The sequence below is a fragment of the Heliconius melpomene genome, chromosome 19 (genome assembly GCF_056956725.1).
Source record: "Heliconius melpomene rosina isolate 202511_hmr_F chromosome 19, ASM5695672v1, whole genome shotgun sequence".
Taxonomy (NCBI): domain Eukaryota; kingdom Metazoa; phylum Arthropoda; class Insecta; order Lepidoptera; family Nymphalidae; genus Heliconius; species Heliconius melpomene.
Genome location: NC_140407.1, coordinates 16,185,597 through 16,204,591, shown reverse-complemented (window position 1 = coordinate 16,204,591; position 18,995 = coordinate 16,185,597). Strand labels below are relative to the sequence as shown.

The following is an 18,995-nucleotide window of genomic DNA, read 5'->3' as shown; positions in this document are numbered from 1 at the left end:
CATATATTTTGGGGGCGTTACGCAACCGAATGTATGGAATAACACATCACATCGCCAAACAGACTAGAGTAAACAACCCTCATGGCGAATTTTAATTTCAAATTCCACTTAAATTACTTAAGAATCTTCGTAGCCTTAGAAAACATTGTATTTATATTGACTTTTATTTAATTACTTGCTGTTTTAGAAGTTGTTTTATGAAATTTTGTTTTTTTTTAATATAGGGACCAGCCGTGGCGCAGGGGCACAAAGTGTGACTATAAACGCACTGGTTGTGGGTTCGATCCCCACTCGAAAAACTGAAATATTTATTTAAATTTATATTTTCATATCTTCCCACTGGTTTCGACGAAAAGCGCGGCGTTGAATCCCGCTACTTAGCACACAATGTCTCCAGAATTTGGCGGTAAGTGGGGAACGGAGTGTCTTAACACTAGCCCTTTCCCTCTGCCTACCTTGCTGCGTGTGGGATATAACGTGAAGCTGATTTATTGAATACTTTAATGTATTACGGTTCTTAATAATATATGTGATGATTTTTTTGGTATATTTTTGTTTACCCGTAGAATTTTTTAGTGTTTTTAATACAATAAAAATATTTCAAAGTAAAAATAATAAATTTAAGACACTTAAAGCATAAATTTATATTAAAATTGTTACAATTGAAAATGTAATACCATTTTCTCAAAGGACAATGAAATTTTTTACAAGTTAAATAATTATTTACTTCGAAGTAAATTTTACATTATATTAAAATTCTTATTCTAAAAAGCTCCCCACATAAATTACAATACAATTCGATAAGTTTATTGATCTTTGCGAACAAAGAGACGGCGAACCGAATAACGTTACTGAGAAAGATCGAATAAAAAGAAAAGCAATAATTTAACGTCGTTTTTCTTTTGTTCCAGATAATGCCTGCCACCTTAACTGATGCTCCACTGCCTTGAGGCAATATGAAAATCAGGCGGAGTGTAGACGTGAGGCTGATAGCCTTGTGTACCACCTGGATCCTCGTCCCGGCCATCGCCTGTCCCACACAATGCGTATGTAAGTGGAAGAATGGCAAGCGATACGTCGAATGTACGGACAAACTGCTCAAAGCGATACCCAACTCGCTCGACTCGGAAACACAAGTATTAGACTTTACCGGTAATGATTTGCAAGTTTTACAAAAGGAAGCGTTCCACAAACTCGGACTTTTAGACCTACAGAAAATTTATCTGCAGAGATGTCGGTTGCAGAAAATCGATAACCACGCCTTCAGGGGCCTCGCGAATCTAGTCGAGTTGGATCTCTCCAATAATTACATTACAGTGATTCCATCCACCAACTTCGTGTTTTTTCCATCTCTAATGAGACTCTCGCTGAACAATAATCCTATAACAGGTATACGAACCCACTGTTTCCAACATCTATCTTATTTGAATACATTAGAATTGAGCAACTGTAAAATCGAGAACATCGAGCACGAGGCGTTCTCCGGACTCAAGCACTTGGAATGGCTGAGGTTGAATGGTAATAGGTTATCGAATATTCAAGGGGATAATTTGTTTCCGGATACGTTGCGGGGGATTGATCTGCAAAACAATAATTGGAATTGTGATTGTAATTTGAGAGATTTACATAGTTGGTTGTCGAGCTCGAACGTACCACGCACGGTCGAGCCTATATGCGCTCTGCCGGACCGATTGAAGAAACGAACCATACTAAGTATAAATGAATTTGATTTGGCGTGTCTACCGAAGCTGACGCCTACATCTATATACTTGGAAACGAATGTCGGGAACAACGTGTCCCTGGAATGTATGGTCAAGGCCGTGCCGGAGGCCAAAATACAGTGGTTCTATCAAGGACAACTTATACGGAATTATTCAACGTCCGCAGCGGCGCCTCATCACGTATTTTATGTGGAGAGCGGGGTTATAGATAAGAAGAGCGAGCTCTACATATTCAATATCGGGAACGACGATAACGGCACATATGCGTGTATCGCCGAGAACTCCGCCGGAAGGGTTCGTTCCAACTACACTATTAAAATTCTTGTGAAGGAGGAGCCCGTCGTTATCGTGGTCACGTTTCCTCACAGACATTTAGTAGTGATAATAACTGTCATATTTCTAATAATCGTGTTATTAATAGCAATCATCGCTGTAGTTTTATTGAAATTCAAAACAGACACGAGAAGTCGAAAGAAAAAAGAGAGCGGTAAGGACGTGGCTTTATGCAATCAAATTTTACCATCGAGTCGAAGTAACGGTTCATTGCCCAAAAACAATGGCAGCGTCATAGTGAACGCGCACTCGCACCATGCGCTGCACTACACTGTGCAGACGAGTGACGCATACCAAGGCAATAACATAAAGGGCTTTGTCGACAGAAATCCTGACCTAATTAGCGACGCGGAAACTGTCGCTAACAACGCGCAAAATGAGAACACTGCGCTATCTGTGTACAAAACGCAAACTACTAACGACACTTTCGAGGAGGAGACCGCATTCACCGCGCCGACAGTGCCGCGGCAAGTCACGTGGCAAGATCAACAGAGCTTAACCAGTATGCCTCCGATGAGCATGCCGCCTAACGCTATGTACCAACATTCGGCAGATGTGCACTTGAATCCCGGGTGTTTTCTGGACAGCGAAGGCTATCCATACGATTATGGTCTACCAAAACATCCCTGTCGGCAACCTGTAATGTCTAATTATTCAGTAGTTGGGCCATTTTACCAAACATTACCGCATAACAGGCCAAAAGGGCAGAAATTAGTGTGTAAATTCGCAAAAGATAATGAATTTAACGCAACGCCGCCACCGTGCGCCAATTTCGAGGTATTCAACGGTACGAATGTACGGCGCACGCTCGAAGGGTATCCTGTGCCACGAAATAGGCAAATTGCATTCGTTGGGAATGGAACCGTTTACTATAACGAGGAATTCGTGCCATCACCGCCTGAAGGCTACAAAACCGAGCCAGTACAGTGTTGTGCGCCGACAGAGCCGTGTTCGAATTGGAATCCTAAAGGAACGTGCGCAGTAATGATACCTATGGGCATGCCTGAAGGTCCAGGTCGGTGTTACCAAGTAGAAACAAGGTGTGTAGACACTCAGACTACAGACGCTCGGATCCCGGGCGAGGGTTCCGAAAACTTATTGAAACCACTGCCACAAGTCTCCAACGCCAAATGTGCTTCAGACATTTGCTCTGAAAGCCCCGACGAGGGGTATGTGGGGGACGCGAACGACATCTGACGACGTCGTCGCACCGACAACGCGTAAACAGGGCAACGCAACGTTACGCTAGATAGACGCTAATAAAGTGATAAAGCGACTGAATATGAAAATAGTATTGTATATACGAGTATGCTTGGTAATATAAGAGGACAGTGGACACATACGCCTATGTGCTGCACAATCATTTCAATTTAGAAATAAATTCTGTAAATCATAACGTTTTATACATACTTACATACATACATACTCATTTCTATAATATTTTTATAGGCAATTAATTGTAAGCTCTAGACAATCCTATCCGAATATTAAATAAAATTAATGTAAGTTTTTGTTTATTTATAATTTTTATATTATTAAGTGTACGTTCTAGTCATTTCGCAATATATGTATATGTCATGAGTATTGTAAAGATACACGTAAAGTTATCGAGTAAACTCCATCATTTTATATGGCGGTTTTACTGTAGAGACTACAGTATTTTTTTATAAACTAAAAAAAACTGATTTTGATCTCCATAGATTACTCGTATATAACTATATAAGTAACGTACGTATGTACATATGCGACACACCTTATGTGGAAAAAAGCAATAATAATAATATTCTTGAACATAGTAGAAATAATAACTTTGAGCTAAAATTTTAAAATGACAAAATTAAACTTATATCATAAAATAGTACTTAAAAGATTATTTTTGGCCAATTTCGTATTTTTTTCTTAGTATTTGTTTGCCAATCATGCATTTTACATTTTTTTTACAAATTTTGCTATTGTATTAAGAAGAAACAATTTAAGACGACTAATAAAATCGATACATCTGAACTCTTCATGTTTCTATATTAAATTAAGATAATACTACACAATGTATGTAGATCTAAACTTGTATATAGATTGTAAATATTAAATTTACTAAAACTTTTCCATATGGAACGATGTAGAATGAACAGGTATTTTACAACTTTAGAGGATAGTAAATTATTTGTTTAATTTCATAAATTTAAAGAATTTCTGAGACAATCTGAAGAAAATTTAAGTGTGTTACAATTTTTTTTGTTAGCTTCACGTTGTGTCCCATATAACCAGGGTACAGAGATCGAATTTAAAGACATTCCGTTCTCCTCTTTCCCATCTTTTGAGACATCGTGTGTAGAGTTGCGGAACAACAACTTCAAAGTAACTGCGATAATTTATATAATATGTGTATATTTATAATATACGAGGGTAGAGCCCGCCTTATGGCGCCATAAGGGCAGATTGGAACGTGTCGCCCCTAGTCCATAATTATAGACTGCGCTATAAATTTAATTTTCAAATTATTTTATACTTGATAATAAAAATATCTGTTTGCACTTTTTTAAAATGCAGTATAATTCTATATTTTATCTTTTGGCGTAAAGTTAAGCAGATACAATCTTATGTAATATATTCCTTTTAATTTTTCTGTAAACTTTAGAGACATTGCAGATTACGTAATGACTAATTAACCTCAACCTCAAGCTAACAAAACTTGTGTGCCGCGATTTATAGTGACATTAAGAAATTTCATAAACATTAATATAGCGAAGTCTTAATATAACATTTACTTAGAAATGAAATAAAAAAAATGTTAAATAGATCCTACAACGCTACAAAACACTGCTAAAACAGAATCCAAATTAAATTAATTTTAATACAAAATTAGTTTCCTAGAAATCCGATATTTTAAATTATTTTCTCTCTTCTCTTTAATTGTTTTTGCATCAATTATTAAACTCAAAGTCGTTTCGAAAACAATTCTGAGAAAATTTAGATGTTTTTTGACCATTTCATTCGAATGAAATATAATATTATTTTATTTTTGATAGCTTCACGTTCTATGCCGTGTATAGATACATAGCATATTGAGTGATGGCACTCAACGCCGCCCAACAGCGAAAAATAAAAATAATTGAAATATAATAATTTCTCCAAGTGGGAATCGAACTCACAGGAAGCAGTCAGATGCTGTGCCCGCCTCAGGAACGGAATATCTTTTATATATTTTATGGTTCCAGTCCAGATATATCTACGTTATTTTGTACTGCGTTAAAGAAGCATTTTACAATACCGGGCTGTAAAGGTACTCTTAATTTAGTTTTCTTGAATGGGGATCGAACCCAGAACCACGACGTATTACGATTTCAATGTTCAATGTCGTATAAGAGTTCTCAACTATTGAATTTCACTATTAAACAAGTCGTCATATTCAATTTAAGGTTTTATAACTTTAATTTTATACGAAACAATGAAAATATTAATAATTTGATTTATAAGAAATTTAAATGAAAATTCGTTTTTATAAGGTATTTTACAACTTCTCTACGTTTTTATTACTTTTGTTTCATTATAGATTAATTTTTTTGTTTTGTATTATTTGTGAGTTAAACTGTAAACGGTGTAGGTTCGATATCCACTCACAGGATATATTATCATATCGAGTATATTCAAATTATTTTCAAAATACTCGTATGTCTCGAAAAATTGGGCGCTGGGTGTTAAAACACTATGTTGTCCATATGTGGGTTCGGTCATTACGCAATGTCTTGAAAATTAGGGGCCCAGTGTCTTACACTAGGTTCCCATCGTACCCTGATATATGCGGAATACATCGTGAAACAAGAAAAACTTAAAATAGTTTCAAAACTGTACAATTTTATATAAAAAACTAGCGTTGCAAAATATCTGTACAACATAAAATCGATATCAGGGTATCTCCCCCACGATAGACGCGGTGGTTCTGGCACTTGCTCGCAACTATCAACAGATTTATTTTGTCACTCCTTATTCCCATCTCTTAATGGAAATGCTTTCTGAAGACACGAGTGTAGTATTTCTGGATTGCAAGAATTGAAATTTCTTTTTATGGTTCCTCTCCGGCTGAATGTACTACTTACTTTAATACTTTAATAACTTCACTTATGACTACTTGTAGTGATAGTTTTTTATAAGAAATTTTATGTATGTGTGTATTATTTTTAGCACTTCTTAAAGTGTTATTCCACATTTAGCCACTAAGCCAAAAGTTCACATCAAGCTACGACGTTTTTTCATATAATTCTTTAGTTGTAATTTATTTAGGTTTGTTATTCCATACAGAGATGCTAACAACATAAATAAGATCTAACATTAATGTAAACATTTCAACGTCGCTTGATGAAAACGTATGGCTTAGTGATGAAAGCGGTTGGACAGTTTCCAAAAAGCGCAGGTACAAATCCCGCTGCGCTCATAAAATCTTTTCTAAATAAATATTTGTGTATATAACAGTTGTAGCTCATAACTTCATTTCCGTGCAATGTATAATCCGGTTTTCTTAACCTCGACGAATTATGTAAAATACTTTTTTTGTACTTCGCCCAATACGAAACTATTGTGCCAAGTACCTCTAAGTACGTGTGTATGTACTATCCGTTGTTGTTTTGGTTGGTTGTGGGCTTGTTGTAATTCAGTCCTAAAAGAATAATATAAAGATATTTAAGACGCATGAATCAGTGCACAGTAGCGATGTTACAAGAGGAAAGTGAAGAAGATATTATTATGTTATACAGATAGTTTTTAAGCAAAAAACCTGGAAAATAGTAACAATAACTAATTTATTATTATTTAATTCATAAAAGTTATTAAATTTTGGTCGATGCAGAAAAATATTTTTTTTAAAGTAAAATAAAGAAAATATGAAGTCAATATTTGATACCATAAAGTAAGTATTTTTTATACGTGTTTCCGAAATTGCTTAGAAGGGATAAAAATGAGTCGGTTCGAGCATCACGAAGGGACAAAGGGGTGCTAAGTAATTATTTCTTGTCGAACTTCACCTAAAGAGTTACGATGGTACCACCATATTCATTAACGTGAAGGGGTCTTAACAAATACATTTTACATAATAAAATGTATTATTACTTAGTTTTTCATACGTAATAGTAAAAAGAGTATTAAATTTTTTCTAGCATAGTGGGGTAGCCAGAGTGAAGGTATTGACATAAGGTTCCCTATACGATCCTCGGTAAATGCAGAAAGTAGCGTGATGTAAAAAAAACGAGTACTATAAAGTAATATTATAAATTTCGTAAAGTGGGAATGGAACCCACAACGCATTGACAGTAGTACGCTTGTGCGCCTGTGCCAAGACAGCATCAATAAAATATATTTATAAATTTACTTTCTTGCAAGGATATCTATATTTATTTCTGTTTTACTTAGAATAATTTAAAATATTTCTACAATTCTTTACAGTTATTTATGATTCCCACACAAGCCATTCCGTATACCGCAAGTGCCAGAACAATCTAAACGGGAGTATGATTCTATCTTTCGTAATAAGTTACCTTTGTGTTCACATTGTTTGATACATAGCAATAAAATATAACTTGTAATCGTAGGATCGGCAGTATTCAATATACATATGAATATATAAGTAATAATTGTGATTTGTGAAGATAGCGGGTTTGATATTCGAGTGGTGCAAAATTTATTTGAGTTCAGTTGTTATACACATTTGATCAGAAACATAGTTTTATTGTAATTAATAATGTTATTTTTGTATGTTCTAAAAAACCTGAACGAATTTTTTACAAGATTTCTTTAAATTCTATTTTTCTCTACTTTCTTCTTTTATAATATTATATTAAGTTATGGTATTTGTGAAGCCATCGTGGCGCAACGGTACAGTAATTAATTATTTTCTCTCCTTCGCTTTGGTAACAAATCAAAGCGCGGCGTTGACCTCCACAACTATACACGGAATATCCCCATTTTCAGACAGTGGGGATCAAGTATCATTACACTAAATACCCCCTCTCGACCCTAATATAGGTGAGGTGGGGTTTAAGGGGTACAACATTTAGAGAAAAATTCATAAAATATAAATTGTAATGAATCGAATAACTTAATATGTACACGCGTTGATTATCATTATTTCATTTGAATGTCCGATTATTTTGAATTGAGGTATCGATATCATATTGCGCTTAATAGCTTTTGAATGTTTTATTTATACAATTGGGTCAATTTACATTGATAATAAATAATTATCGTATAATACTTCATACATTCTAGTGGTTGTTTGGAAATTTATTTGCGTGGACTGTAAATTGTGCCTGGTTTCCACCGCAAGCGGAGCGGGCCCATTAATGACTACGCTGGACTAGCAAGAATGAATTGCATTCTTTTTCACCAAGAAATAGTCGAGCGGAAAGAACTGAGCAAGCAGAAAGAGTTGAAATGAATTCGCTTTAGTCCAGGGGAGCGAAGCCAAGTAATTACAAAATTAAAAACTCTTTGTTGGTATAAATGTAAACATATTTAATTTAAAAGAATCCCTTCCGCCTAAGCATTACCAGCTCATTTCTTTTTGGCATAGGAAACCGGGCTCAAGACGTAAAATGAACGCTTTAGTGCTCCTCTGTACTTACTACCTGACCTACACGCCGATGTCGCCGACATTATGAGAAAATGTACATAAATAAATTTTCTATATCAATTATATAAATTAAAAACTCTACGCATCATTTAATTTCAGGTCTATAGCCATTTACCTATAAGTAAAGTAAATGTTTATTTGTGTTTCTATTGTAATTTTTCTATTAATAAAATACTGCCGATTGTACTTTAAAATACCTAAACGTCAGACTGGATAGGTTTCGATATAGCACAATATCACAACGTAACTCTTAGAAAACAAATTGTAGATGCATGAATTTGGAATAAAAGTGTATTTTTATTACTGTCTTTTATTTCATTGTAACCCCTTAAATAGTTGATCGTTAGCTTAATTATATTTTAAAAATTAAATTTACTAACGATACATATTTATGTCCAAGACACTCCGTTCCCCACTTTCCGCTCAATTTTCGAGACATTGCGTATTGAGTGGCGGAATATAACGCCGTGCTTTATCTTGTTACCAGATCAAGGAAATGACAATAATTCATTTTCCCGTCCTGTGGGAATCGAATTCACAACCGTCGCGCTTACAGCCAGACCTCAATAAAAAAAGTAATAAGCGTTTATGACTCCCATATATTTAATCTTAAGACGAATCTCTATATATAGTTAAGTGAATCTATAAACCAACCTACAGCATCCAGCAATATAGATGTTATCGATACGTCTTATAAGCAAATACGGCAATAAAAAAGTAATAACATCGTAAAGTAAAAAGGAATTTAAACAATTAAATAACTTATATTTTAAGATTTTTGTTAAAATGAGGTCATTTGTATTGTATTTAAGAAAGCAATGACAAAAAAAGCAAATGTATTCTACATTCGATAAAATTTATAGTAAAACAGAAAATATAAATAGATATTTAAAAAACTTAAACATTATAAAAAGTCTCAGTTTTCGTTTGCAAAAAACTAAGAAAAAGCTAACTCTAAAATTCCAACTTTGAACTTAAAATACTTTTGTTTCGGCAAATGTCTTTCTATTTCCCCACATATATTCGAAAAAGCACTGTTAGTAATGAAAATATCGTATAAGGGCACTTAACGACCAAACTTCCACCTCAAAGGAAAAGTTCTCGGCAAATTAAGAAAGAAATATCAAGCGAACACTGTGCACGAAGTTAATGGAAATTTAAGATAAAAAAGGTCAAGATGTAAACATACGTAAGTATATTCTATTGATAACTGTAACGTGTGTGATGGTGAGGAGTTCGTGACACATTGTGACTGAAACCATGATAGTTGTGGATTCGATCTTCACTAGAGGGAATATTTTTTCCTGGCATATCTCCACCTCTCTATCCACTGCTGCTGTAGACCTCCTTCATAGATCATCAACCACCCCTGTCGTCAGCGGACAATAATTATTTATTTCTAATTCAGGTAATCAGGTAAGAACTGTTATGTGGTGGATGGCACTTGATTCTCTTTTACGAACGATTTAACCTAATTACAACTATCAAAAATGTATGACATGTTATAGTAAAACATATATTATTTTAGTAACATAGAAAGAAGTTTATAAAAATCTTGTTTTTTGTTTTTATTTCTTGTAAAAAAAATTAAACCTTATTTGTACACAACCTTCTTATGTTTTTTTAACGTTACGTTCCTAAGCACACTCTGTTTCAGTACATTTTCATTTTAATCGGAGCCCAAACTTGGCGTAGTTGAAACTTTGGTATGCCCTGAGAGGAAAGAAAGGCTGAGACCAACGGCCTCTTTGAAAAATGAAATTTAAAACTAAGTGATCAAGAAGTTATTTTATTTAAGAATTATAAGTGTATCAACTTAGCTTAAAGTATTTGACTATTTTCTTTTATATTCTTCTGTAAAAAATATGTTTTCGGAAAAACTTGTTTTATTAATAATAATACAAAGAGGCCAGTCATGGCGCAGGTACACAAGTGTGTGACTGTAAGTGCAACTGGTTATGGGTTCGATTCCCACTCGAGGAAATAAAATATGTAATATTGTTTTTTCTTTTGAAATCGGTTAAGACATTCTTCTTTCGTCCCATATAATAATACCTCCCCAGATACCCTCATGTAAGGGATAAAGCCCCTAATCTTAGATGTCCAGAGGTCGAGCCGTCCCCTTGAACTTACAATGTCGTCATTCGTTTGATGAAATACTATTTTGTATTTTTATTTTGTGTACTAATAAATAAATATATTATAAGTATTTCTTTTTTTACCTTTACGCTGTATTATGCATATTAGAGTTAGTGTTAACCCGTTATAATCTGAATTATTTTCATTGTTCAAAATTTTATATTTTTTTTACATATTAATTTAAAAGGTTTTCTAAAACATTGTTATTCTAAAAATTGAGTTAAATAGAATTTTTAGTTTTGGAAAAATTATGGGTGCCGTAAGGCACCATTAGGTCAATATGTAGTCTCAACATTCTAGGTTTAGGTACATTTGAATTATTGTAGTAACAACACCGATTTCTTAGCGTTGTACGAGCTTGTGTGGGTAGGTTTGTCAAAAGAAATTATTTGAAATTTAAAGGAACAACAACATTCATCCACCGCCGACCACCGATTCATTGAATGAAATGTCAATCTATATTGTCAATTGTTCGCGTATGGCGCAACAATTTACACATATTATTTCGGGTGCCAAACGAATGGCACTTATAATACTTTAAGATACTCCGTTCCCCAGTTTTCGAGATTTTTATAGCTTCAACTCCCACGAGGGAATGAATTACTTATTTTTATTTTCTCACTTTTTTGGTAACAAGACAGAGTAGGTACATCGTTGAGTACGTCCCACTTCTCAACACGAAATGTTGAAAACTTGGCGAAATGTAGAGAATGGAGTGTCTTAACACTAGGTCCCCTCTATCTGCTATATATAAAAATAAATTAAAAATTTAAGATTCCTCCTTACACAATGCCAATAAAACGACACCAATAAAACAAAAATAGATAAAAACATGGGCCAAAGAGTTCATTGAGAAATTAATATACACCAACCAATGAACAGATAATATCGAACTACCTTTCTTCAGTGTATAAATGTTCAGAACACGCCTCAAAGGGTTGGTTTAATAACGTAACATAACACGGAATATAAAATATATATATTTTAGTTTCGCAAAACACATTTCTAGTTAAAATGGGTATTTTCTTCAAAGCAAAAGCAATCACCTACAGAAAAAATACTGACATCTATAATTGCAATCGTACGCATGACTAGTACGGCTGTCTTATACTTCAAAGGGGCTGATATTTATTTGTATTTGAATATAAAAGTTAAATTTAAAACGCGCGGAGCGCGTTGGCCAAGTTCTTTTACAAACAGAACTGGCGAGCAGCACCGTGTGTTATTTTACACGAACCATTTGAAGCCACTTTTTACCTATTTGTAACTCAAAAAATATTCCACCTAAACCTGTAATATTTGGCTCAAATATTTAGACCCCCTACTTGTATACGTGCATTAAATTTCATAAACACAGCTCAAACAGTTATTTAGATAATGACGTCCAAAAATCGTTAATTTTTAGGGGGGTGACTGACCTATAGACCTTAATGTTTACCAAGTTCCAGATGACCTAGAATGGTGAAATTTAGCATCCGGTTAAGTAATTGGGTGTATGTCAAGGGAAAAATCCGAAACTAGTATTTTTTTAAATATTTTCTTATAATTTTTCAATAAATAGATTCTATTAGGAACATTTACTTATAGTGTAGCGCCTGGCATAATATAAGAACAATGCATTATTTATATATGTTGCTTTATTTGAATGCAGGCGTAAGTAAATATTTTATTTGTTTTGTAGACTAACTTCACTATTACTTACATAAGCCATCTAAAACAACACGATGCTTTCAAATATATTTTAAAATAAGATATGTCTCCATTTGTACCTGAAAATGACTCTAGTTTATGTCCTGAGAAAGCCTGTCATCATGTGGACTTCGAGGGCTTCACGTAAAAATATAAAAATATAATAAATGGATTAACATCCTTCATTATTATTTATTATAATTTAAACATATGTTTTAGAACTTATTATACTAAGAGTATTGGCATAGTCGATTAACGTATTTGATATTAAATTATTATTACAATACTTAAGTACTAAGTCCTATATAAGATCCTATAAGGGTTCTATTTTATTGCTTTCGAGGTACGGAAACCTAAAACAGAATAAAAATACACTAAAAAAAATATTAAAAAAAATAATTATATTGATAGAAATATATATAAAATTTAATAGTAATATACTATCTGTAAGGTCAGTCGTGGCACAGGGGCACAAAGTGTGACTGTAAAACCGACTGGTTGTGAGTTCGATTCCCACTCGAGGAAATGAAATATTTATTTAAACTCATATTTCCATTTCTTCGCTCTGTTGTCGAGGCAAGGCGCGGCATTGAGTTCCGCCACTCAACACGCAATGCCTCCAGAATTCGATGGAAAGTGGAGTTATTGAGTGTCTTAACACTAATTATTATCATTAGTAATTATTATCAGTAAAAATTTAAGTAATTGTTAATAAAAAAAATAAGAAAAAAAAAGAGAAAATTAAAAATTACTTAAATAAAATAATAAAAAATAAATAAATCCGATGTATCCCACACATAACGGGGTAGACAGAGGGAACCTAGTGTTAAGACTCTCAGTTCCCCTCTTTCCATCGAACTCTGGAGGCATTGCGTGTTGAGTTATTCCAACAAAATAATAAAATTAGAAAAAAATAATAATAAATATATCAGATTTCTAAACGCAGCATACATTAATTACTTTCTAATCTGACAACTGTCATTTAATCAACAAAATAAAAACTATAGTCGAGATTCATAGATAAATATAATCTATTTTCATATATAATTAAATATAATCTTAAGAGTAATAAAACATAATATTATTGACCATAATAAAAAGTAAATACCTAATTATATTAGATATATTTTATTGTACGAAGGCGCTCATATTTTAATGGTTTTTTTGGCCTGGGTTTCATGATTTTACTGGTTTTAGGAACACTTGTGAAAACGGCAGAGAACGAAGTCGACCTTGGGATCATATCAATTCAGATTTGTACCGTCAGCACTATAAACTTATTGTTTATATTTTTTCCAAGACATGTTGAACAATGAGTCGTTCAATAGAATTGCTTGTGGTTGAAACAAGAACTTACACCGAATTGTTCCAATGCCTCCCGATGGGAGCTGTCTCTTCCAGGCTATTGCATAATTATTCTTTGTTTGAGCGTATTGATATACAACAAACTAATAAATTGCGCGAGACTATAGTAGAGTACGTATGTCGTAACTGGAATGATTTAAGTATCTACACTAGCGCTCGAAACGGGAATCCTTACTCTTCTAAAGAAGACATGCTTTGCTTAACTACGTACGGAGCTACTTCCGAAATTAAAGGCTGCAGTAGATTTGTACAGTATTAAGATAGAAGTGTATTATCACAATAGTGTCCTACTTGGTTTATTCAGCGAACAGAAATGTCCTATGAAGCGCTTACTCTAAACTATGTTTTAAAAAGAGCAACTATTGAGTTTCTTGCCGTAGTAGCTTCCAATAGGAAAAGTACTTGTAATGGCCAAATTGAATAAAGAATATTTAGATTTTGATTACATTATCAACCTTCCTACTTATAATTTCTGTACAAAAAGTAATGATATCCCATCAAAAACATAAATGTAAAATGAAAGCCAAGTTCTGTAATAAAACGTATGCTTTCAGCGATAAAAGAAGTGAGATGTAAATGTATGCCAAGTTCAATGATCAGTCCTGAAATTTATTTTTAACAATATAAAATATTTTATAACAACTGAAAATGCCCATTCATCTTACAACTTGGAGACTTTATTTATGTGTAATATCTGACTTGGCTAGTTTTCAAATTAATTTACATCGATATAAATGAATGTATTCAAATTCTATTTTATTCAGATTCTATTGTAAATTAATATGAAAACTAGCCAAGTCAGATATTATACATAAATAAAGTCTCCAAGTTGTAGGAAGAATGGGCATTTTCAGTTGTAATAAAATATTTTATATTGTTAAAAATAAATTTCAGGACTGACCATTGAACTTGGCATACATTTACATCTCACTTCTTTTATCGCTGAAAGCATACGTTTTATTACAGAACTTGGCTTTCATTTTACATTTATGTTTTTGATGGGATACTTATTTACACTGTCCAGCGACAAACAAAGACAAAGACACAATATGCCCTATTCACGCTGTATCCCGCACACAGCAGAGTTGGCAGAGGAAACCTAAAAGGATAAAATCATTTCCTCGAGTAGGGATCGAACCCACAACCAGTCAATTATTAAGACACTGCCAAAAAATTCCCAAGTATTACTCAATTTTCGAGACGAAACTCAACTATCCTGCTGTCTTGTTACAAGAGCGAGAGAAATGAACGTAGGTATGTTCACTAAGTAGAAATCGAACCCATAACTACCATACACTGTGTGCTACGTCGGCCTCAATCATGCTCTATTTCTTATAAATCGAATAAGATTTATCAAATGAATAGTAGATATCAATCTATTCGTTATCTGACGTCGCGTCATAACCTATAATGTTTCCTCATTTTATTGGATATAAAAATGACAAACGCAAATTTCTTACATATAAAGAAAATATATTCTTGAATTTATTATCTTTTTACATTTCCATGAAATATGTTAAAAATGTGGTTTATACATCAGATTATCGTATAAATATAAGATTTTCAGAGGTTCTTTTATTATTTAGAATTCGGCGGAAAGTTAGGAACGTAAGTGTCTTAACACTAGATTCCCAGGAACCCTCGGCCTTCTCTGCTAGGTGCGGGACATAGCTTGAAGCTAAGGAAAAATATGTTAAAATCCATATCTCTGGCTAAATTATATTTTGGGCCGAAAAGCTAAGAGAGATCTTTCCGAAATTCGAAGGAAAGGAAAAAGAGAGTTTACGTTTTAAAATCCACACAAACACAGTATGGGCGACGACTAGTGCAACCGTAATTAGGATTTTTCATTAAAAATACTACTCGAGTCCGCGAAATTAAAAACTCGGCTGCTACTTACAAATCAAGAGTAGTGTAAACAGTGGCTAGAGACAAGAGCTGTCTGCAAGTATTGAGAGGAAAACGGTGTATCTCTTTTTATTATTGTTATTAATACGCATATTGTGATGTAAAGTGTAAATAGGGAATGCAGAGAGATCCTTTCTGATCATTTACGAGACCTTGTGCGTGTTATCAAAGAGAGGAAACAAAAATAATTAACTCCGCTGAATGGGAATGGAATGGGGATCAACCATCGCGTTGACAGGCAGACGTTGCGCCGCTGCGCCACAACAGCCTCAGGGTTACATAATAATAAAGTATAAGGTAATATTTAATAGTATAATAATGTAATAGTAGCAAGAATAGAAATTATCACATTTCTATCCTACTTCAGGAATTCAACCCATGACATAAAAGTGTTTAAATAAAACAATTACAAATATACGAGGCCATCGTGGCGCAAGTGCACAAGTGGGCTACTGTACATGAGATGGTTGTAGGCTCGATCCCCACTCGAGGAAATAATATATTTAATATTTTCATTTCTTCGCTCTGGTAGCGAGGCAATGAGCAGTGTTGAGTTCCGCCACTCAACACGCAATGCGTGAATAATTCGATGAAAAATGGGGAATGGAAGTATCATAATGAATAACGGAGTGTCTTAACACTAGTTTCCCAGGTTCCCTCTACTTACTCTACAATGTGTGGGTTACAGCGTGAAATGAAAAAATACCAATTATTTAAATGTATTGCTTTCGTTATAACTGTAATAGGATTAAGTGACTGATCTTCAAAGGAATTTATAAGCGTCTTTGTTTTACATGAATAATTATGACGTTGAACGACGAAAACCCTGTGTAATTATTATGAACACGAATATGATTAATTTGATTCTAGTGGAAAATCTTACAAATTCAAATTTTATTTATATTTAGTTAATAAAAATATAGCAATTTCATTTTAAGTTTTCATTTTTATATATATAAAAGTATTTTTTTTTCATAGCACCCACAGTCGTGGTTACAGTCCCACAATGTCCAACCGTGGCGCGAAAGCCTCTTGCTCTTTCTTAATAAACTGTAATATAACAGTAGTAAACATAAAACATGTTTACATTTTCTTTGGAATAGGCCGTAAAATATACTTGCTTGGCCCCGTTACGAAAGCGAGGAAATGAAAATATTAAATGTTTTATTCCCTCGAATGGGAATCCAACCCGCAATCGTCTCGCTTACAGTCGCACGATCGTGTCCCTGCGCCCCGACGGTCTCCAAAAATATATAATTAGTTTTTTATCATAATCAACAATTATACTAACTATAAATAGCTTATATATTTTGTAGAATAACATAGTTTAGTAACTACTAAACATAGAATTTAGACCAACGCAAAACCAAAGCGGCAGTGAATTAAGCCTTTTTGTTGTAAATGTTGATAATACGGCAATAACGGCTACGGCTAACTATCCTGCAAATTTCACTGAGACTGCGTTCCCTTTGTATATACGTGTTACAAAGGTTCATTTCTAATTTAATGAATTTAACATAGTTTAAAGTTGCATTTCATTTTAATACAAAATGTGGCTTCCAGCGTAATACTGATAAGAATTAATTATATAGCGACGTGGAAATACTCGTACGAAATTATTAGTAAAATTATGAATTATTAATGAATATTTATTTTTTATATGTACTATTGGCGGCTTGCAATAACGTTTGCGTGAACAATAAAAATTAAACTGCAAAAATTATGCAAAAAAAAATATATTAATTTATAATGCTTACGCATTCTTATCGCAGTACTTATGTAAAACAGCAATAAAAACGTTTCCCGTCAAATGAAGACATCGCATCGGTTGGGAAACAAATTTATATCGACAGTATGTTTTATTTTAAAAGTAAGTCATGTACCTGTACCCATAAATCCGATCAGAAATCCACAACTCCTGGAGTGTTGGAGATGTACATGGGCAAACTTGTAATCTTTAGCTCTTTGTTCTCATTTTTTAAGGTCCCATACCTAGAAAGGAAAAATGTAACTAAAACTAGGTACATAAATGTAATAAATGTGAATTAACAGTGCCTTAGCTGCATTGATGAGCACATCTGTATATTTAGTGATTTTTAAATTCTAGTCTGTTTGCCGGTTTGTCTTTTGGTTTTATTGAATTGTCTGAAACTATAGTTTTCAATGTAAAGATATTGTCTTCATACTGGTAGCGTTATTAGAACACGAAAATAATTTATAATAAAAATGCACATTCCCCTACATTTCTCACAATCCTTAGATTCACTAAAAAAACTATTAGCATGCCTAACCGCGTAAACCAAATTTACTACCATTATAGCTACTGAATCTCAGAAAATTTCTCTACGTAATACCTTGATGGATACAAACCACTTACATTTAAACACAAGTCGTCCCGGGCGCGTGACGTCACTAGATACTGCGTAATACCGTAATGTCACCGATCGCTCAAGCCGCCGCAAATCCTGAATAAATCGGCGAGCGCGGATACGTATTGAATGAAAACGAATGTATTTCGATGAAACTCTAACCTAAGTGGTTAGAGTTTTTAACAGTATTTTAAATTTTCCAGTGCAGCAAAAGAGAACGTGGGAAACGGAAGTGTCAAAATAGCTAACAAAAAGTAAAAAATAGTGGAGTCAAATCTTGACTGCCCTTTTTATGTAGATTTCGATTCAAGGGCGTCACGTCATTCAATACTGAACTTGGCTGTCATTTCATATGTATATTTTGGATGGGATATAGATTTAATTAAATCGATTATGCATAAAAACCAATACATAAAAGTTAAAACATTTAATGAAAATAAGATAAAATTTTAAAAAAGCATCGTATTTATGTAACAAAATCAACTCTACAATTCCACTAAAAGCATTGCTGCGTTTCGTTATAAAACTACATTAACGGATCTATCGAACGTGCTATATTTTTTACGTAAATCGTATTTTAAAAGTAAATTAAAGAATTTATTTCATACTGAACCGACGTTTTATATTATTTGGTTATATTTTATTAAAAAAAAAGTTTTACTATATAAAAGGTTTTTATTATTACGACGCAGCAGAAAAAACTTAAACCTTTAAGGTTACTCTTTTTTTTTCATTTTAATTTTTGAAGCCGATTTTGATTTAAGACTGACCATTTATTATATTTTTTACATAGTATTATAAAAGGTTTTCTTTATTGAATGTATTATTTAGTTTCTTCTTCCTTTTCCGGGT

The 18,995-nt window shown here is 33.4% G+C and overlaps 1 protein-coding gene across 2 annotated transcripts in view; it reads left to right on the top strand.

Moving 5' to 3' along the window:
* Positions 1-8,973, top strand: part of kek2 (leucine-rich repeat, immunoglobulin-like domain-containing kekkon 2 protein) — a 58,088-nt gene extending 49,115 nt beyond the window's left edge. For both annotated transcript variants that reach the window (XM_085203159.1, XM_085203158.1), the window contains exon 2: positions 912-8,973. In XM_085203159.1, the coding sequence (XP_085059285.1) occupies positions 957-3,251 (2,295 nt within the window). In that variant the 5' untranslated portion in view covers positions 912-956 and the 3' untranslated portion in view covers positions 3,252-8,973. The remainder of the gene's footprint in view (positions 1-911) is intronic.
* The last annotated feature ends 10,022 nt before the right edge of the window (positions 8,974-18,995 follow it).